Source organism: Pipistrellus hanaki, assembly GCF_964339955.1.
Source record: "Pipistrellus hanaki genome assembly, chromosome: 5".
Classification (NCBI taxonomy): domain Eukaryota; kingdom Metazoa; phylum Chordata; class Mammalia; order Chiroptera; family Vespertilionidae; genus Pipistrellus; species Pipistrellus hanaki.
In genome coordinates, this window is record NC_140507.1 from 40,773,410 (window position 1) to 40,796,815 (window position 23,406).

Genomic DNA, 23,406 nt, shown 5'->3' on the forward strand with positions numbered 1-23,406 from the left:
TAATGAACTTTAGTTTAACCTCACCTTAAATTTTTATTAGAGTAATAAAAATACTAAAATCTTACTTTAACTTTTCTTTTCAGAAGATATCTTTTTTATGAGCTGTCTCCTATGTCACTTTATGATATTTCTTCTACTTGACTGTATGATTTTTTTTTTTTACATCCCCAGCATTTAAAAAAAAATTATATTGTTGAAAGTATTATAGAGTCTCCTTTTTTCCCCGTTGACCCCCTAACCAGAACCCATGGTTAGACTCTTAGGTTTAAAAATATCCTATTTTTATGATGATGAATTGAAGAATTAGATTATAGTCATCTTTTTAAAAATAACTTAGTCTTTCAAATGACACAATAAGTTATACATAAAACAATCTGGATTGTCTCTGCAAATAAGAACAAAAATAATTTTAGAATATAATTGGTAAAGTTATTAATATAACTTAGAAAAAACAATAGTTTTTATACAACATCTTTAACATTATTTTTCAATTATTCTTCCTTATAATTTTGGCTTCAGATTTTGATCAGATCTTATAAGACTTTTGTCAGTAAATAAACATGTCTTTCAGTAAATAATCAGCCTAAACAATACAGAACTAATGCTGTAAGTTTTAGAAAAATTTTTGATGTTTTTGGTCAATAAACATAGTCCCAAAGAAGTGAATAATTAAAGACAATCATAAGATAAACAATCAAATAAATTTTATCTAAAATATATTTGTGAAAATCTTTCATTTATTAAAATCATATAATAGATTAAAAAGAATAAAGTGAGAAAAATATACATTGATATACTAATTTTTAAAATTCTAAATCCATGACATTTCCTGCCTCAAAGCATACCACATTTAGACTAGTCCATGTGTGCCAAAATATCATGCTAGCTGCTTCCTGACCTCACTTTATTTTTGCCTACTTTTGAGCCTTTTTGAAATTTCAATGCTACTCATCCATATCATAGCATAAGAAAATATGTAGAAGTTCAAAACATTGCATTTAAAATATTGTTGACATTTTATTTAGACTTTGTTTTTAGTAAGCCTTCGATTGGGAAATCTACTTTGGGCATCTATGTTAATTCTAAAGAGCACTTGAAGTTTTTATTTGATTGAAATTGTAGAGTATGTTTTGTTTAGTCACATCTCTTCCGATCCCTTCATGACTTCAGGCTTCCTTCTGTACGTTTTCATGAATTCTTGAACTCAATAGTGTGACAAGAACATATGTAGAATTCAAAATAAAATGTCTTATTGATACACATTATCCTCATATTTACGTACTCTTTTGTAGGGTTTTCTCTGAGATTTGTATATTCCTCTAATGTCATAAAGATAATACGACTTTATCAAATATTGAAGTCCACAAATACGTATTTTTATACACAATCTTTTCAATATTTCTGTCTCATAGACTCATACATTACTAAATGGATGGACACCTTTTCTGGATTTTTGTCTTTTTTCCAGCAGATATGTTTATTTCTGTTCACTTTTTCTCCAAGATTTGCTACTCATTTTATAATTACCTGCTTCTGATATTTTTGTTCTCTCTTCTTTATAAGTATATATCTAGATTCATAAACAACTGTATTTCTCACTTTTTTAGTGTATCTCATTGTGACAAATCTTTGGTCTTTGAATAATACCAGTCTTTTGATTTTTCTATTGAATTCCTTTTCTCCTGAATTAGCAATTAATCTCACATAATCAAAATCATTTTCTCTCCTCACCTTTGTAAGCAAGAATAAATGATAATTAAAGATAAAAAAGTACCCAACTCCAATTTATATTCTCTATGTATCTACTGTATAATTTAATGATCCCTGAATTTTATGATATTTTACCTTTTTTGGAATAGTTCACCTATTCATATTTCATATAATTACTCCAGTTAACTGATTCAGCAGCTGACTGAAACCTCCCTAAAACTTTAGATAAATGAGATATAATAATGTTACCTCATTTCTTATTCATTAGTTGTTGGTTAATGGTTTATCTCAACTAGTATGATTTAAAGTGAAAGCTATAAAAGTCTTTTCTAAGGTGCAAATGTGAAACAGAATTTTGCACTTCTGGCAATGTCTGTAGGCACATGTTTTACTTATTCAGACATCAGTGCTTTTGTGACATTAGTTCACTAAAAATTTGTGCCTTTGAGTAAGTCAGAACTAGTAGTAATCAATACTCTCTTGGTGTATTGAGACTGATTACCCAGTTATATATATCATAAGTGCTAAATAATTATTGATGAGAAACGAATGAAGGATAAATTAATGAGTGCTTTTGAAGTGCCCAAAATTTACTTAATGCTGTCCTCATACTTCCCTTGACACACACACTTTTTGATATGTCAAGGGATACTTTTTTTTTCCTTCAAATTAAAACATGTTTTAAATTAGTTGTTTTTATCTCCAGCTAATTCCTATTTTTTTTTTTTTGTGAGAAGAAGTAGCATTTGAACACATTCAAAATATTAAAATGCACCTAACTAGGGTATTTTGTAAAATATGAAGTTAATATGAAGTTTTTGAATACTTTGAGATTTTAAATTTCCTTTGATTTGTTCTAAGAACTTATTTTAATCCTAAGAAAGAGTTAAATTTGTTTTGTATTTCTTGACATTCTTAGAATTGTAACTAATCCCTTTTTTACAAGGTCTATGAGACAATCTTTTTTTTTTTTTTTAACATATCTTATTTACCAGGTACGTTCGTATTTTAGCTTCCATTTTTCATTAAACCAATAATTATATACTTCCCCCTCAATTAGTCACTTATTTTTTTTTAATTTAATACCCATGCAGTTCATATTTACTTGCATATTCCTAGTTACATTATTGAGTTTTCATTGAGATACTTACCGTTAAATACACTATTGTACATTTTTTAAGGGAATATAGAGAAGACCATTGATAAAGGTAATTTATATCTTTATTCACTAGTTTACACTTACTGGTATGTGAGTCTTCATCTATTATTTAAAGCAGTTTATTTATGCATACTTTGCATATTTTTGAGTTAACATTTCACATATTAATTATATACCTCATTTTATATTACAGATCATTTTCATCCTCTTTCTTATTTTGCACATTGGAAATAACTTCATTTAAGCATTTGTCCATCATGTGAGCCTAACAAAGGAAGATTTAGCAATTTAATATAAGTAGAATTATTCACTGAAAAGGAATATTTACTTGGGAATTTTTCCTGCCTCATCAAACTGAAGATTTATGGGCCTAAATTCATTAAGTTATAAAGATATTGTAAATAGTCTGGAATATAAAGATTCAATTGCTTATAAATATCATTAAACATCGTTTAATACTCATTGTGCCAGACTTTCTTTGGATGAGTATGCGTCTTCTGAAATTATTTTAATAGAAATTAGATGGTGTCATTTAGACAAGATAGCTTGAAAACTGCTTTGGTCTTCGAGGTTCAAGATTGAATAATACTACTGAATAAAGATTTACTAAGCATAATGAGTCAATTAAATGTTTCCCAAAGTATAATAAAAACCAGGGTAGTTTTATATGAATATCCAATAAGAACCTCTAATTGGTGATCCCTAATTATCTACATCAGTTTACATGGGGAGAATAGAGGAGATTTGAAAGAAAAAATCCCCAAATGTAATTACATACAAATGGATAAAGATAAAAGCAAACGGTAAAATAGAAATTTTGTGAATAAAAATAGGAAGTTTGTTTCTGATCCCTATAATTGGTACGTTACATTTGACATTATAACACTTGATATTTATATATTATGCCTAGACGCATAACTGTATATTTTGTCCTAGAAATACATTTTTTAACTCTAAGAATTGAAAAGATTATATATGAACTTCATTTCAATAAAGTTTCTATAATCTGTACAACCGACTTTTCTAAATTACCAATGACATCCTTTTTGTCATTGAGTTCAACAAGTGTTTATAAATGTTTTCTGCGTTCTATTTTTGGATTCCATCATATGGACACATTTGCACATATTTGCATCATGTATAAAGGCATTATGTTTTTAATTTAATTTAATTACATTTATTCATTACCAGAGAAAGATGATTATGTTTACCACAAGAGTTAGTTTATTTAACTAATTTCATTATCTGAAGCTGTTAACATGACAATATGGTGCTTGATGATAAACAGATAAGAAATAGAATTTTAGTCTGTTCCTTTTATATTTAAGGTACTGGTTCTATTTTTGAGGAACCATTAACAATGCAAATTAGGCATGACACTAGAAGAAACAGAGGCTCAGTTCCAGTGTTTATGTATTATGAGGAAGACATTATTTTTGCTACTTATAAAAATGTTGCAATCACTAGGGCTTTTTTCTTCTTTTAATGTTGTCATTAGCCAAAATTCTATACTAGATCCCAATATTGTAGGTAATATTGTTGGATATACTATGGTATAGGTATACATACTGGAAATATGACTTCAATTTGTTATTAAATATTTCAAGTCTAATAACTATATTGCAGCTGAAAATTAGATAATGACTACATTATTTCATAAAAAACATATTTACAAATGTTTTTGTCAAAAATTTTAAGCACATGTTTTAAAAAAGAAAAGACCTAAACATAGAAGTAATATATTAATCAAGTCAATATCAAACATATATTTCCTGGATTAAATTTTGAATCACCTCAATTAAAGAAATAGCCAAAGTTGAGGAGTTTCTCTTATCTTATTAAACATATCATTGGGTTTTGACACAAAGTGCAGCACATAATAGAAAGAAAATATTGATTCAACAATGACAACAGTAGATAAAATGCATATAATAGGTTGTTTTGATGATGTATACTTGATGATATTTGTAAGATAAAATATTTCACATGTAGGTTTAATAAAAATGGTGGTAGGAATAGATATGAGAGTAAATGTTACAGTTTGACCGTTGCTATTATTTTATTCTTTAAAAATGTGTAGAAAACTTGGAGTTTAAATTGGTATTAAATTCTTGGCCTGGCCAGTGTGATTCACTTAGTTGGGCATGATTCCGGGCATGGAAAGATGAAAGGTGGCCAGCTGGATGCCAGGTCAGGGCACAAGTCCTGATTTCAGGCTCGATCCCCAGTAGGGAGTGTGCATGAGGCAGCTCTCACACTGACCTTTCTCCCTTTCTTTTCCTCTGTCTCTAAAAATGAATAACAATATTTTAAAAAATAAAAACCAAAATAAAATTAGCATAAAATTCTTGTTACCCCCCCCCCCCACCACTAATTAACATGATGCCAAACCTAATCCCTTTGCAAGGCACAAATAGTGATATTTTAAAGGTTTATTTGCTACAGAACTAATTACTCGGCAGATGATTATATTGACATCATGAAATCTAGATATATTTTGGTAGATATATTTTGACTTATCTCAACTTTTTTATTAGAACAATGACAATAGAGAACAATATTAGAATGATATTTATTTCTGAATTATACTTTTTAAACAGTTTGAAAATAATTGAAAAATTTAAGGATGTACAAAACAAGAAGAGAAACTCCATTTTCTCCAGTTTAAACAATGATCAGTTCTTCGCAAATTTGTTTCATCCAAATGTTAATACAACTCCCACTTCACTGAGATTTTAAAGTAAATTCAGAGATCCCACTGTTTAATTATTCATATTTCAGTATATGTTTATTAAAGATAAAGTTTATTTTTAGCATAACCACAATACTTTTCTTATTTTTTTCTATCCTTATTATTCACATTACCATAATTTTCTTATAAATAATATTTATATACTTACAGTTAAGTTGTTGACTCATGATTAAAATAAGGTTCATAGATAGCAACTAACTTTTAAACTTTTTATTAAAGATAATATTATGTAGAAAAATACAAAAGCATAGAAGCATAACTCAAGAAATTTTTACAAAATGAGAATGCCTGAATAATCACTGACCAAAATATCACCTAGGCGCTATGTTCAGTTGCACAAACAGTACTAAATATCTCATTAAGTCCAGAATTTCACCCCCTTCTACTCGGCTACTGCTACCCAAGCAATTACCACTATTCTAGCCTCTAACCAAAAATAGTTTTTTGTGTGGTTTTAAAATTTATATAATTTGACTAAATGAAATAGTGAGTATATTTGAGTCTCATTAAATTTTATTAGCCATTTATTCTCTCTAGTAATATAAGGAAGCAGTGAGCAGAGCCCATATGTACCAGCACATAAACTAAGGACACCTTAGTACAGATGAGTTCTCCTTGGATCTAATTTTTCTTATTATCTTTGGAGTTCTCAAGTCTAGTTTTTTAGAAGTGTTTGATAATTGTCTTTACATCTTTCTTACTGCTTGAAACATAATATGATATTTAGTGCTGTTTTATAGAAACAAATATTTCAATATGTTAACTTGAATACCAGATTATAACAAAAGAGTAGAGAAATTCAAATGTCTGTGTTTCACATTTCTTTCAGCCTAGATTAGAGGATTGTGAGAAATTGGAGGCTCTGAGGCTTAAAAGAGACTGAATAAAGTAAAGAGATTAACATTTCGGAAAAGAGCTTATCTGAAGAGAGTTTAAAAGGATCGAGGAAGGGGAAATTGAGAAGAAAAGGGGGAGGGGACATAACAAATCTTAAGAGGTTAAACCAATACTACACAGGCAGATAGTGATTCATCTGTCTTTATTGAGAGCAGAGAAAAGAGGAAATGGATCTAAACTGCCTCCTGAGAGACTGAAAGTACGCATTATAGAAAATGTACCGCCCCCAGCACTGGGATTTGCTCCTGAGATGAGGAAACACTTCACTTGGAAGCATAATGTTACAAACCGGGGGCCTACACCTGTGCCCTGTGATGCGGAGGAAGAGCGCTCACCAGCCCTGTGATGTATTTCCCACAGGATGCTCTTCCCAACCAGGGCCTGATAACAGAGTGAGGCTTCATTTTACCGGAGGACGAAGGAAAGGCAATTAAGAAAGCCTGGTGGAATTTTTTTTTTAATAAATTAGTTATTTTTAATAGTTTGCATTCAAACATTTTTTTGGTGTTAGTTTCAGGTGTACATCACAGCGGACAGACATTCATATGGGTTACAAATGATCCCTCCCATAACTTAAGAGCCCACCTGGCACCATACATAGTTGTTATATTAACTATATTCCCTATGCCATGGTTCACATCCTGCAAGCTTAATTTTGTAACTAACAATTAGTATTTCTTAATCCCACCACCAAGAAAGCTGTGGTTTTTATATATTTCCTTTCCTTTATGTGCATGACTTATCTTTCCTACTTTGGAATTTTGAAGATTAAAAAATTTGGTTTCTTAAACCCTTATTCCCCTTCACACATTGAATTGCAGAGGATGATGAATGTCTAGGAACAAAAATGAAGAAATCATAGTTTTTGGAGAAACTTGGGGAAATGTGTAGAGTGCAAAAGTTGGGTATGAAATTGCCTTTTGCATGTATAAGTAACAGATTTTGTCTATTAAAAGCATAGATTACAACTTGGAGGTGTAAGACTTCTTATCCATGATAACATGTATAAGAGAAAGACAGATGATTATAGATTTAAAAAGTGTAATTTTATTTGTTAAGTATTGCATCGTCCCTTTACTGTGTTGATTTATTTCTTTTATAATAAGAATTTTCTACTTCTGTTATTATATAATCCTCTGTGGAATTTTGAGGAAAATTTTCGGTTTTTCTCAGATACTGTGAAATGGCTTACAATTAAGCAAAAATGAAATAGCCATCATTAATAATTCAAGGCCAATTTGCTTACTTTCCTTAAGCCTAAAAGTAATAGATGCTTTCTTAATTATTTTGGAGGATATAATAAGCAGGATATAGATGATTATTATGTTTTGGTTGAAATTTTGGAGAGTAAATTAAAATGTAATTAGTATTATTTTGGTAATGTGGAAGTTTAAATTAATCATACAGCTAAAAATATAATGAAAGGGAAAATAATTTTTAGCTAAACATTAATGCTAAATTTAATAATAATAATATTCTACTACCGAGTGCCCATTTCATAGGCATGAGAAAATGAAATAAGACATAAACAGTTTCAAAAATACACAACTACTGTTACAAAGTGAGAATTATTCTCATCTTTCAAGGATCATGAAATAAACCCTATGAATTTTAGGCTAGGCTACAGTAAATAATTTTAGAGTTAGATACATTAATTTTTTATTGTAAAATAAATATATCTAATTTTATATAGGCAAAGGGGTTGTTTAGAATTAGACAACATAGTACATTCTAACTTTTTTGAACCTGAATTAAGCTAAGGGTTTATCTAATTTATATTATGGAATGGTGTGGAAATAATTGTTTCTCAAATTATAACAGCAAAATATTGTTTCTTTTTTTCAATTTTTTCGATTCTCAATTTACAATCAGGAATGAGGTGGCATATTTTCATTCCATAAAAATCTATTATTCTCATGCAGCATTTACAGTATTAATTTAGAAGTATATTTTAAATTTTTAACTACAGATATCTTGTTTAGCTGACTCAAAAATATTGTTTATGATTGAAATTACTAGAAAAGATAATTTTTTAAAAATGCAGGTTTACATTAGAATTTTTTTTTTTTTTTAGGAAATACCTGACATTGAAATTTTTAATTTTCATCTCTCACACTTAAACTTGACCTTGAGTTCTGGAACATAATCTTTGAGAACTTTTAAATTTATGTTCTTTTTTAATCTTTAAAAATTAATACATTTAAGTAACTTTCTAATTTCAGAGGGATATCAATAGGTTCTATTACTTGTATTACTAATGTTTATTGCAAAGCAGCGACATAGTAATTCAGAACTGAAAGTTTTTATTTTATTTATTTATTTATTTATTTATTTTTTAAAATATTTTATTAATATTTCACAGAGAGGAAAGGAGAGAGATAGAGAGCTAGAAACGTCGATGAGAGAGAAACATCAATCAGCTGCCTCTTGCACACCCCCTACCGGGGATGTGCCTGCAACCAAGGTACATGCCCTTGACCGGAATCGAACCTGGGACCTTTCAGTCCACAGACCGATGCTGTACCACTGAGCCAAACCGGTTTCTGCTGAAAGAAAGTTTTTAACCAGCTGCCTTCAGTGGTTAAAAACTACTGACAGTGTGATCCATATTAAAGTATACTCACGGTTGAGCATGCACAGTGGTCTTCAGTGTTGTTTGCCCTGGAACTTGGGTATGTAATTGCTCTCAAGGCTCACTGTATAGGAAAATAATTATGGCTCATGAACATATCGCAGACCGAGGTGAAAATACGATCAACATCCCTCAAGAGCATCAAAATGCCTCTGAGAGATATCCACAAGGAAATGAGAAATACCGGTTGAGCATAATAAAAAGGGCATGCAACCAACTTCATTATTAGAGATCACCAATAGCCTCAGTCACCCTCATTTAATCAAAGGATATTGTACTTCCTACACAGATGAAAATACTCATCAGGTCATTTCAGTGTAACCTGCCCTCATTGTCATAGAAACACGCAAAAGCATTTTTAATTCTTAATATCCTCTGCCTCAAACCTCATGCAAACCACGAGCCCTCCTTTAAGATAATTTTGAAAAATATGAATAAAACAACCGCAGGCATATTGCAGTACTAGTGAACAGTTTTCAACCCTCTTGCTGATGTACATGGAACACAACCTGCTTCTCTGTTGGATTGTGATGTCCTTAGTAAATACTTGAAAAAACACTCTAGTCATTATTTTCAGGATAAGTTCTCCTAAGCATCACTAATGGCACTTGTTTTTGACCTAAAGACAGCTTGGAACTTTTAGAAGAAAATATCATTTACTTTCACTTGGACTTGTAACCTACTACAGAATTACAGCAATGGGCTTCGTAATGGCCCTCATGTCAGAGAAGTGATGTAGTGTAGTATGGGCCAGTCTACCAGGGTTCAAATACCAAGCCATTCTGTTACCAGCTGCTTGACGTCGGTCATTTCTTTAACCATCCTGTAACTCATTTTCCTCATCTGCGACATACATCTTCAAAGGCTCATTGTGGAACTTAAATTATTTAATGTATTTAAGTTTGTGAGTATCTGGACCGAAGGAAGCACCCATTAAGTGTTCAAGGCAACCATATATTCAGTTAAAATTGGAACAATGACATCAGCCTGATACGGAGAAAATTTAAATTCTGGGCTAAAAGAGAACTAATCACGCTCTCTTTTACTCTCAGGGAGAAAGAAAGAAAGAAAAAAAAAAAGACTCCAAATGTTCATTTCAAAATATATCACTGTTTTACATCTGCAGTATATATTCTTTCATATAATACGTGTTTTAAAAGAACAGTATCCCTAGTCTACCTTCTCCCCCCCCTTTTTTATTATCAGTGAAACAAATGGAATAGACACAATACAATCAAAGGTGTAATGCCTAGAAATATTGTTTTATTTATGATGATGTTAGTCACAAAGCCTGTGACACATTTTTAATTTTATATTTTCATTATTTTACTTCTGCATTTACAATGAGTGATGATACTTGATTATGTACAATAAACGGTAAATGTAAGCTGACAAAAATACTCTTTTTTTTTGAAACAACAGGCTTTTATGTTAGTATAGGAAGCAGCACATTGTATGATGATTGAAGAAAAATTTTAAAAAGTTATTCTTCAGACTAACTAAAATGTTTAAAGTGAGACACATGGCCATATTTAATTTGATTTAATCTATATTTTTCCAATTGTCCTGGCCTATTAGTGGACATTCTGGCCTTGGACAGGATCTTGTTACCTCAGAGTTCCGATATCCTTAACTGAGGGTTGCTGATGCCCTCAAATCATCACACAAAGTAAGTAAAAACAGTCTGTGAGTGTAGAAAATTGGGCCTCTCCATATTTTGTATTTTATACGAAATATATATGTCTGCCATAAATCAGTATTTGAGCAGAAGCTCAGATATCTTCTTCTTTCTTTTTCTTCAATAAAATTATATTATCTGATAAGCATGACTGTCACAGTCAGCCTTATATTTATATTTTTGAACCATTGTCTTTCAAAGTCAGATAAAACTAGTAAATGACGTCAAAAGAGCCCATTTAAGAAATGCCTAAAAAACTGCCCGAATTTAACTTTCTGATACCGTTTATTCACTAGACTCTCTGTGCAATTCCCATGGTGTTTTGATTCTGCGTGTCTTCTATATTCTGCCTTTTCATGTCAGTTTCTTCCAACTATGAAAGAAATTAAGTTTTAAAACAAACTTGTTGTTTTTGTATTTAACATATCTGTGAATAAAATTACACTTTCTTTTTGCCTTTTTTAGCTTTTCAAAAGGTATTTTTATTGAGGGCTTACCATGTCCCCAGCATATTCTTTACAGGTTCACATTTAATTTTCACAAAAAATTTTTTTTTCAGGGAGTTATTGGTATCTCCATTTTATAAAGGAGAAAGCTAACTAAGGGAAGTTAGGATAAGTAGCCAGGAAATGGTGAAATTGAGATATAAACCAATCTCTATTCTTCTCCCCTGTCAGTCTGCCTATTGCAACATAACTTTTAAAATGGAGATTATGTTGTCTTATATTCTGCTATTTTAAATTAACACTATGTGATAGAATTATCATTTTTAAATTTTTAATTACTACTACACTTACTGAGGTAATACTGGTCCATAAGATTATATAGATTTCAAGTGTACTTATTGCATTGTGTGCCACCACCCAAAGTCAAGTCATCTTTTGTCAACTGTATGAAGCATTTTCTCTGTTTATCAAAATATGCAGGTTTTCAATGATTCCTTGTACTTTTAAGTTCTTCTATCCCATTCAATGAATATTTACTTTACTAGAATAAGATGTCTCTAGTTATCTTTAGGAAGGATCCATTAGAGGGCAATCAAGGTAGAATTTTTAAAAGTCGACTTTGAAGCCAAAATCGGAGCACGGCCACAGGGTTTTAAGTGATGGAGAAGAAGGGCCCCTATGGGTATAGCATTGCCTGAACAGAATTGTGGAATCAGAGAGAAAATTAACATGGAGAGGTGAAGATTATAGGTTGCCAAATCTATAAGACAAATTTAAGAGGAATACTGGAGCTTTATGTTTGAAAGTTATGTTTTGGATAGATTAAGACATATTTTGAATAATAATACCAACAGTAAATAGTTGGTATTACCAAAAATTAAGAACTTGTTATGAATCTGGCAATATTTAAGAACTTTTCAGACATGAATCATTTAAACCTTACAATAATCAAACAAAATAGGTATTCTTACTATCTAAATTTTAAAGATTATAGAATTAAGAAAATAGATAACTTGCCCATGGCCTCATGACTAGTAAGGGAGAGCCAGGCTTTCATTTGAAGCCATCAGATTCTAGAGTAAGCATTTGTAACCAATCCACTACTTGAATCCCAGGCTAAACAAATTTGGGCGCTATTCAGAAAGAATTGGTAAGTATTAGTTGTATGGCGTTGTAATTTTGTTTTTGTTTTACTAGTATGGTATTTCAGTTGGCAAGCTTTGTGGTCATAAAGACCTGTGTACCCAATAAAACTGAAAGGGTTATTATTAAAGAAATTTTGAAAAAAATATCTATAGTATTAAAAATCTAAGCAAAGCAAAAAAAAAAAAAAAAAAAAAAAAAAAAAAAAAGGTGGAGAAAGCAGTTACTATCAGGAATGGTTCTCAGATCCAGAGACTGGATGATTGGGAGAAGATTGTATTCTCAACACTATTACTATCACTTCTACTACTATTATTACTACTAACAACAATGATAAAGTTTATGTGCTGAGAGGAAATTAGTTTTGAAAGGAAAAAATGTACTTTCTTTTTTAAATTAAGAAGTTAATTTAAGTAAAAGGAGGTATGAAGATAACTGAAAATACTAGTAGATTGAGACAGATGATAGACAGATAGATGATAGATGATAGATAGATAGATAGATAGGTAGATAGATACATAGCAAGGATTATTCATTTTGAGATAGGAAAGTTTTGATCAAATATACCTGATCTAATCATTCAAAATATGTTCTTTTGAATGCCATAATTAAAATCATCCATGTGTCTTAACTATTTCTGTGAGTTGCAGACCAGATGTTTCATAGGGTGAGATTTATTTGTATGTCTATCTATGAAAGAATTAACAGAAAAACAATATTTTATTGTTTTAAGGAGTTTCGGTTTCACAGTTATACAATGAATTTAATATTAATTTATGATCAATATCTGCCTTATTTTTTCTTTGTTAAAATTTGTAGGGAAAATCCTACCGTGTTTTTCTCCAGGTTTTTATTATTGTTTTTAATGCTGTTGACACTCCCCAGGGCTTGAGATAATGGGATAGAATCACTCACTTCCCTGAGCAGCTCATTTTACCCTTTTTTTTCTTTCCTTTCACAATTATCTTTAGAATTGAATTATCAGCCACAAACACCCAGGCAATCATTTTGAGTGAAAAGGTTTTGTTAAATTTGGAAGCTTTAGGGTGTTGAAATGCAAACTATTTCCAGATATGTAAAGTATAAACCCTGGAGCCACTCTGGGCTCTGTCAGAAGACCAACTTGCATTATCCCTTGTGTTCCCCTGTCTGGCTTAGCACCAAATCAGCAAAGACCCCACTCCTTTGGCACCGGGCTTTTCTGTCAGATAATTAGAGTATTTATTTGTATCTATAGACACTTGACTTCATTATTCCCTTTAAAATTTTTGAGAGGAATTCTTAAAATTATGTGCCACCGTCATGTTTACATTTTTACTTGTTTTAAAAGTTTTGGCTCATTTTTTAATTTAAAATCTGCTTACAAGTTTTGCTCTATGTCATTCAGTAATTGCCAGCTTCTTGAAACACAGGTGTTCCAGGCCCTGGCACTTGGCCACATTCTATGATATTCTCTCTGGGAATACTCCTCACCACTCTCCATTCAAGGCTTTACCTTTTACCTTTGAGATCCTCCCCACACAAAGATAATATGCATTCTTCTGGTAACTTCTTTTAGATGTCTTTATACAGGATTGCTGTTTTATTATTTTTTTAAAAAAATTCTTTATTGATTAAGGTATCACATATTTGTTCTCATCCCCCCATTCCCATCCCAAACTCCTCCCCACGCATGCCCCCACCTCCCTGTTGTCCTTGACCACTGGTTAGGTTTATATGGATGCACACAAGTCCTTTGGTTGATCTCTCCCCCTTATACTCACCCTCTTCTACCTTCCTTCTGAGGTTTGACAGTCTGATCAATGCTTCCCTGTCTCCAGGTCTGTTTTTGTTCATCAGTTTATGTTGTTGATTATTTCCCCTAGATGAGTGAGATCATGTGATACTAGAAATACACAGGAGATTGCTGTTTTAAAGTATCTTGTAAAACAACTGTTTGCTTAGTGGACTGTTAAATCTTTTAGAGAGAATACCTGTGTATTCATTTTAGAGTCTCAAGTCCCAGAACACTGCTGGAGCAAAGTATACACCCATAAACGCTTATAGATAGCATCAATGAATCAGTAAATGAAACATCCTGAAACTAAGGAAGCAAGTGCGTTTTTTCCCCCCTTTTTTGTAATATAAGCATATTTCTGACTTTTATAAACTAATATAATTATATCAATCTCTGAATGATACAACAAAACAAAGAACACCCAAAACCTAGCCATCTCTACTCCTAACATACTCCACACTGATCTCATCATCTTTCAACCTTCCATGACTTTTACGTTCTTTTTATTCTGACCTTGGCCTTAGTTCTTTTATTCTTCTAATTGATCACTTTTACTTTAACAAGTCCGTAAGCCTCATATTTCACCATCACTGACTGCTAATTTTACTAATCAATGTCTTTTGAATTGTCTGTCATGTATAACTTACAAACATATATGTAAACATTAAGTATAAGGTAATCTTAACCATGAATATAAAGAGGATCATTGTAGATACTGATTATGGGCAGGAGGTTTTTGATAAGGGTAACTATGGCGAGAGGCAGTTTATCTGATTTTTCCTTTAGGTTTCTGGGCTTTTCATGTAACAGTTTTTAAGAATAGGAGTTTTTTTACTCATCATGATTATCCAATATGTTATTTTCAATGTTTTTTTTTCCCCTTAGATATGTATGTGTTTTTATGGCTTCATGGTACCTAATGAGAATCTCATACTTTAAAAAAATAATGATACGAAATGTTTATTATTTTGGTGATAACTTTATGATAATATATGTAGGTGGGTTTATATTTTGTCATATTTTGATAGTGACATAGATATTTTACATATAAAAAATACACTGCAAATACTATTTAACCAGAATCTTTTACTACTCCCAACAAAGGTTGATTACTTAAAATTTTAACTTTTTCCTAGATTGATTATATTTTTCATAGATAGTTCATATCTAACATAACAAATATTCTTATTTTATTATATGATTAAGTGTTTATAGTAATTAAGATGAACCCAATCAAAAACAAAGTTTAAAATTCTGGAATGTAATAGAAATATTTAAGGATCTAAATCTCGCCATTTAATTAGAACATAACTAAAGTAATTTTAAACCTTAACAAGCATGATATAATCTTATTTCAACAATTTAGCATTTTTTGATGGTTTTTAAAACTGAGTTTGATTCACTGCCTATCCATGCTCAATCTCTAATTATCAGATGTTATATTAAATTGAAAAGTAAGAATTTTCTAGGATATTACTAAAATTTATATATATATATATATATATATATATATATATATATATATAATATATATGGTTAGAGTTTAGAATAAATAATTTAAAATTATGTTCACTATGCAAAAAGAGTGAACATTTCATCTAGTATGTCATATTTATCTCATAAAATCAAATAGCTCACTCCAAACAAGGTTGAAATTTTTAAAAATAATTTAAATGACAATTTAAATGTATTCATGTATGATATATAAGCAATAAGTCATTGAATATAAATTTATATTTTAGGCAATTTTATTTCTTTATCTCCTTTTGAATTCTGACATTTTAGTATTTTAAAATATTTTTGGTAGAAATATGCATGACATTTATTATAGGAACTATGGTGTTACAAAATAATTAGAAAATATAGTGCCACATTTTTCTAGAAAAAAGTAACATTTGCCTTAGTGGTGACTAGCCTGTCACCTATGGGGCTGCCTTGAGGACAGGTGGCCAGTTTTAACAATATAGTACATGACACCTAACTATTGCATGGGGCATATGTATACTAACAAATCAGTCCTTATTTACCTGAAATTCAAATGCAGCTGGCCATCCTGCTTTTTATCAGGCAACCTTTCTCAAGGAGTTATTGCAGCCTGTATAGTCACGGTTTCTAACCTGCTGTAGTGTGGGAGTGTTTTTCTCAAAACAGAAAACAGTGGTCAGCTTTTACTTCTCAGTGTGTCAGCATGTCAGCATACACTGAGCCAGCGATTCCTGTTTTAAATCTGTTTGTTTTGACACATGAAGTGACTGTAGTACATTCGGGGAAATCAAATCAAGTATATGAAATAAACAGCCATGCTTTTGCACACAGTTTCTAAGTTGTTTATGTTGCATGTTTTTTAATAAACATATAAATTATAAGTATTTTATTTAACAACCAAATAGATTTTCCATTTGTTTCCATGGCTTTATTATCTAAGCTTTTGTTTAAATTATTTTGAAACGTTATCCCTGTTTAAATAGGCTATTAGTAGTTAATAAATTCGATTCATGGCTATGTAGTTTTTAAATGAAGGTTTTACATATTTATTCTTGTTTTTTATCTTTCCATGACAGAATTCATGCTTGGTTTTCATACTAGTTAACTAGGAGTTGGTCTAATATTGCGATATGATGATGTCATTTGTTCCAAATAGATCTTTATATGCAACATTCCTATACTTATCGGAATAATCAATCCCATTCAGGAATCTTCCTTGCCTTCTGCTTTGAAAACTAATGTTACTTTCATCATTACAGGAAGTAAATAATTTGATCTCCTTATAATGTTGTTTTGAAGTAAAATACTTGAAATACAAGTATCTAAATGTCAGTAAATATTATCTGTTCCATAATTATCAAAGGAAAAAATAAGGACCAATTATAAGGAACAGATGGCTATCTTCTTAGAATCTTAGATACTAACTTAAGTAAAAGTATCTTTGTCATTATCAAAGTAACATATATTTACAATGAATTGTCTCCAAACAAAATTATAAGGGTACTTATTTGCTATGTGAAATATATGATTTCAGTGGTTTTGGTACAAATCAGAGCTTAGTGGATTATGGTATAGAATCTCAGAAATTTTTTCTATGGCATTATAAATACATAGAGCAATATATATTAAAGTTTCATTTCCTAAATATATGCCAAATTAGGAGTGGAGCATCTACAAATTAATCCAGTCTCCAATTTTCATTTTAAGATACTAGGAGGAAAGGAGGTTATGTTTATCAAGGAGAACTTGGTATAGTGGCAAAAGTGTTCTAGAGAGGGCTACATCCTATTATTTATTTTTTCCCTTAGGGAAAAAAATGTTAAGCTTCTAAAGCACAATCTAGAAATGTTTAGAATAGATCCCTTCAATATATAGAATTCTTTATAAGTGAAATATCATAACAGGTTTTGTAAACCAATAATTTAAGAGTTTAACATTTTTAGTGTTTAGGAAAGATATTGCCAATTCTTATGCCTCAATGAAAAAGTAATACACGATTACTGTGCCTTTGGAAATCTTACTCAAATCAATTCAGATAATGATAATCAAAATGTATTGTTTCATTAAAGGCATTGATACACTATCACTGGTTTTTGTGGTAGAGTTCAAAGCATTCTGAATTAACATAATTATTTAGAGAGAAATAATTTTAAACTGAACAAAATTGAGTTACTATAATTACACTATCCTGTTTTAAATATTGGTGGCAGTCTACATGGCCACAGTAATTCAAAATAGATATTCCCTTTCAAACCAGTTGCAAATGTTCCATTGCTTTTGTGAAAAGGTAGTTTTACATCACACACACACACACACACACACACACACACACACACACACACAGGGATTTATAAGAACCTTTGGCTCTTCTCTTTAGAAGGAACCCCGTGATGCTTCTGTCAGTTGTGATCTGCTTTTTCACAGGGAACAGAGAGCAGGTGTTTCTGACTTCTCCAAGGGGTAATGGGCTTAAACTCGTGCATGCCAGATTCGCCTTAGATATAAAGCACGGTCCTGGTGTGAGGCTCATTAAAATGTGGACGAGCTCCGGAGTCCGTTACTGATCTCAGCCCCTGATGTGTTTCACTGTAGTGGAGAGCCTCCGTTTGAAGGCCGTTCTTTCTTTCAGTTGCAGAAATTGATTAGATCATCTCACGAGCTTTATTTATTGCTTTAGCTTCTATAGTTTACACTGTCAAAAAGTATAAAGGCTCTTTTGCTTCCTGCTATGCAAGCATAGGAATATGAATATTCAAATTATTAAATTGTCATCTCAATATACTTTTCCAGGCTATTATGTTACTATACATGATATAAATAGGATATCAACATTTAAAATTGTACAATTGTTTTGCAACCTACAGTATTTACAGAGTCATTCTCTTGTCATTCATCTGAATGTTTAAAAGTTCCATAATTTAACATCATACTTTACAAAGTGTTCTATAGATATTATCAAAGGCATAAGAGGATTCCATAATATAAGGCAACACAATGCATCATGAAACTTTCTTAAAAATTATATATAATGTTAGATGTATATGTAATATATACACTAAATATACACATATATATGCTAAATTATAAGAAGGTATATATTTGAATATCTCTTTTCCACAAAGAATGATTTTTATCTGCAGTTCAGATAGTAAGATAAACATCTTAAATGTAGCGTTTATATGACTCACTATGAGGAGTAAATGCAATGAATGAATAATCAGAGGTAAAAATAAATACTAACAGTCTCTTTCTTATTTCTTTGGATTTAACCAAAAAGAAAATCTTTCATCCACATCAAGTGACCAATTCCCCACATATGTTAATAGCTAGGGGAAAATGCATTTGTGAATTCTCCAAGTAGACTTTGTTAATTCGAAAACATATAGAATATATTAGAAAGCAGAGAGACTCAACATATTTGACCCACTCTTTGCAGCCTGAAATGCTTCAGCAAATGCAGTCATCGTAGCTAACACTGTAGAATAACTGTCAGAGGCATGAACTCTAAAATGTAATAACACTGATTTAAAAAAATATATATTTGTGTGTCCATTATTAACTCATACAGTCCCAAAACAATAATGATTACTCAATATTCAAACTATTCCTTAAAAACCTTGAAAGAAAATGTGTGTGAATATGACTTTAGTAATATTATCACATTTCATTTTCTCTAGTTTATCTGACAGTACTTCATATTTGGCAAATCAGCTTCTGTAATGAAGAAAATCACCTTCCCCATTCTAATTTGTACTGACCTGTTTAGATTTAGACTTTATTAAATTACATATACAACAAGTTGTCCATAGATATTCTATTGTAGTATAAGAGCCACCCATTTTTTAATATTCTGATTGTGTGTGAATAGTGAAATGGGGGTTGATTCATACAGGATTTTAAAAAGTTAATCTCATGTAATTGGTGGCTGGATAATAAACTATATATTTCCCATGCAAAACTAGTTTGTAAAATTGTTAAAACTGTCATCTGCAGAAAGCCCAACAACAGAAAGACTAGAATCATTAGAAAACCAAGGTAACACTGAAAGATTTTGACATGGGGGGGGCGGTTTGCCGATGGCGATACAAGTCATTTCCATTGTATTAGCGTCTGTTACACTTAATGCTCAATTTTAAACACCCAAAGTCAGGCTCATTTTCTTAGAGTATTTTCTTTTTCTTTTTCGCAGCACGGAAAAGGATATGCTAGTCAATTCTACAGGACTTCCCTGAAGCAGCATGATTTGCACAAAGTCGACCAACAAAAGCATCAACTTTTCAACTTCATTATCTTGGCCATCCAGTTAGTTGTGTGTAACTGAGTATTAGATTGCCTCCGCAGTCATCATGGCCAATCGTAGGACCTACTTGCTCTCAGCAGGCCTGAGAAATGAGTTGAAATGTGCAGAACTGTAGAAACTTTAGGCAACTGATTTTGCCTCTCCGATCAGTGTGTGCCTGTTTACAGCACTATATATCTTACTCTCTCCAAATGTCACTGAGCCCTTTAGATGTTTATATTCACCATGAGAAGCCAGTCATAAGGATAAAGGAAATTTGTGCATTATAAATGCAATATCACTGTTTTAAAGTCGACTGTTTTATATTATTTTTGTGTGATCAAGTGTTCCCCAAGCTATTCCAACTTTACAAGAAAAATTGTGATCATGTTCTTTTCACCTGTGGGTTACAAAAAAAAAAAAAAAAAAGTTGTATTCTGAAGACCCACAAATTATCAAAGACATTCTGTAGTTTATACACCGTGTTGCAAAGTGTTTACTGTACTATTTCAAAGCTTCTAAATAAATATAAAATATATATATTATATTATATAATTTTCCTAAAATGTGGTACAACTCAGCTGGTTTTTAAATGGATTCATACAGTCCACATCATACAATAAAGTAAGAGAAAAAAAAAAAGGGTAATTCAGGGTCCCAAAGATGAACTTACTAAGAAAAAAATAAGCATTAATAGCTTCCTCCCGGTTTTCATCTAATTCAACCCTGTTTTTCCTTGTTTAAAAGAAAAAGAAGCTCTAAGCTACAAAAATTTTGTCTCGAACTTGTACTGAATTTTCAATGCCAAAGATATAGCTGTCGATGTTATCAGAGAAGCACTGAACATGTACTATCAAAATACCTAACAATCTACATTATTTCGATTCTATTTCTATGGCTTTGAATTTAGAATCATTTAAAACTTTTATAAAGACTCTATATATTCATCTGTATTGGTTGTTAGAAGAAAAACACTGGGTGTCTGTACATTTTGTGGTGTAAAATATGTTACTGAAGATTACTATTTTAAGAAGTCCTCAATCATAGAACTCACGCAGAATTTTATTTTACATAGTTTTGCATAGTTTTGTGACTTCAAATAACACATGCATATAAAATCTATTTATAACTCTATATGAACATATAGAGATATATAAATCTCTGAACTGGTAATGAATAGCTATAACATATAAAGAATCTCTAAATTTAAAGCAAATTTAATAAATTTGGAGATAGAAACATGGTACATTATTGTTTCAGTATTATCCTACGTGTGAAAATTTTATAGCTTAAGTGTAGTCAGTGTTGTATTAATGAGAAAATTCTTCATGTGTCAGCCTTGAAAACTGAAGCTTGCCTTTTACTTTATGTCAAAAGGGTTAATTACTAAATTCAGTAGGATACATTTTGTCTCTATATATATCACTTTTTTCTACTGTTTATTGCTTATTAAAATATAATTGAGAAAGAGAAAAATTAGAGGATGTGAGATAATCTTCTAAACAGGGAACAGAATTTGTCACAGATTCTCATTAAACACACACACACACACACACACACACACACACACACACACAACCTTCACCATTATAACTAAAGCTTTGCCCAATCTAAATTACAGACCCACTTTGAAACATTTCCCTTAACTTTTAATTGATCTTATTTTCAATGGTAGTTTGAACTATGCTATGTTATTGTATACATAAATGTTTTCCAACTCATTTTATGTCATTTAAATGGGAATAGTTTCATTAGATTTAACATTAAAAAGCATACATATGTTCATAGGTCCTTGATGTGAAGAGTTGAGTGATATCTTAGTATCACTTATTTGTCTGTCATTGAATTAGATATTTATGTCAAAATCATAACCAGTTTATATAACAAAATAATGTGTGCATTGTTCCAGTCTTTTGGGGACCCTTTAAAAATATAAAGTTATTTCATCATATATGACACAAAAAGCACATATATTCACTAAGTGCAGCAGTAAAAATTTATAAAAAATTTGGCATTACTACATTAATATTTGGAATGATGGACTATTATAGTAAGACTATGTTTCTATATAATTTAACTTTTAAAAGTGTGTTTGTTATAATTACTTTTTTAAGGAGAAAATGAATTTTTTGTTGTTGTTGAACCACCTCGTTTAAATTAAAATTTTTCATTTATCATTTTACAATTATGGGGGAAAACCCAAATCCATCTGCCTTATTATGTGCATTGAAAATAAGGTTATACTCACTTTATATATAATGGCTATATAATTCATTTGACTTATTTTTTCTTTAATTATTTAGCCCTTTCTATCATTGTATGTAATCTCTTTTGAACTAGCTTTTTATATCTGATATTTGTGCATTAGTTTTTAAATATATCATATTAATCAGTAATACTAATTTTCATTTTATTATAATGCTACAGAAACAAAAACAACAAAACTTTTACCTAATTGTGAGACAAATAGAATTATTTAAACATGACATTCTAACTGACTAGGTTATTAATCAACTACTACATCCGGAGTAAGTCAGAAATTGCAACAGAATAAGGTATGATTTTAGTACATTTGGCTAAAATGTCACATTAATGAAGGGGACTACTTAATAGAAAATGCAACCAACCAATAATTTAAGGTTTCCAAGTAAGCATTTCTTAAATTCACATGCAAAGAATTGTACAATAGTTTTCTATTTACTCTAGTCATCCTAATATCAAATTTTCATAATTTTATATATATCACATAAACAACATTCAAATTATAACACAGTATTTCATCAATAATTTATTTCAGAAAAGAAAAGTATGATATTTACTCCTTGTTAACATAGTTTTAGAGTAGTAAAAAGTCAAAACATTTTCCTGTGGAAACAGTGTCTTAATGTTTCAATGGTATGTCAAATGACAATTTCTAGAAATATTTCAGCCATATGTAAAATTCTAATTTTTAACTGTGAATATAATTATATGAAATCATTTTAAGTTAAATATTTAAATATCACAATGGAATTACTTTACAGATACAGTGATGTCTGTTTCATTAAAAGTGAATCATCTCTTCGGGAAAGTGTTAAGGAAATATGTATATTTTATTTTATGAAGATATTAAATGCAATGCCTTTATCAAACATTGCAAATTAAGTAATAGAGAAGAGTTCAATATCTTAATTACTTGTTTTCCTGTTTTATTTCTTAGTAGTTTTATAATTTACTGTCAGATTTTTTATAACAGAAATATCCTCCTGCTTCTCCAATAAGAAATTGAGAAAAAAACAAAACACCTTCAATAACTGCATTATATTGAACCTTTTTACCTTGCAAAAGTTACTTACTGGAGTAAAGTTCATCCTTAATACAATTACTCAGTCCAAATTTCTCAAATGATACTAAGCAGGATATAAAAAATTATTTAAGTTACTGACTACAAATAACACAAATATTTGTC

The 23,406-nt window shown here is 30.5% G+C and overlaps 1 protein-coding gene across 2 annotated transcripts in view; it reads left to right on the top strand.

The window, feature by feature from the left end:
• PCDH10 (protocadherin 10) overlaps positions 1 to 23,113 on the top strand; it is a 40,609-nt gene extending 17,496 nt beyond the window's left edge. The window contains exon 5 of one of the 2 annotated variants that reach the window (XM_084885471.1): positions 19,869 to 23,113. In XM_084885471.1, the coding sequence (XP_084741597.1) occupies positions 19,869 to 19,888 (20 nt within the window). In that variant the 3' untranslated portion in view covers positions 19,889 to 23,113. Of the gene's footprint in view, positions 1 to 3,062; positions 3,335 to 19,868 lie in introns of those variants that run through there. The other variant, XM_084885470.1, reaches the window with a different exon arrangement.
• The last annotated feature ends 293 nt before the right edge of the window (positions 23,114 to 23,406 follow it).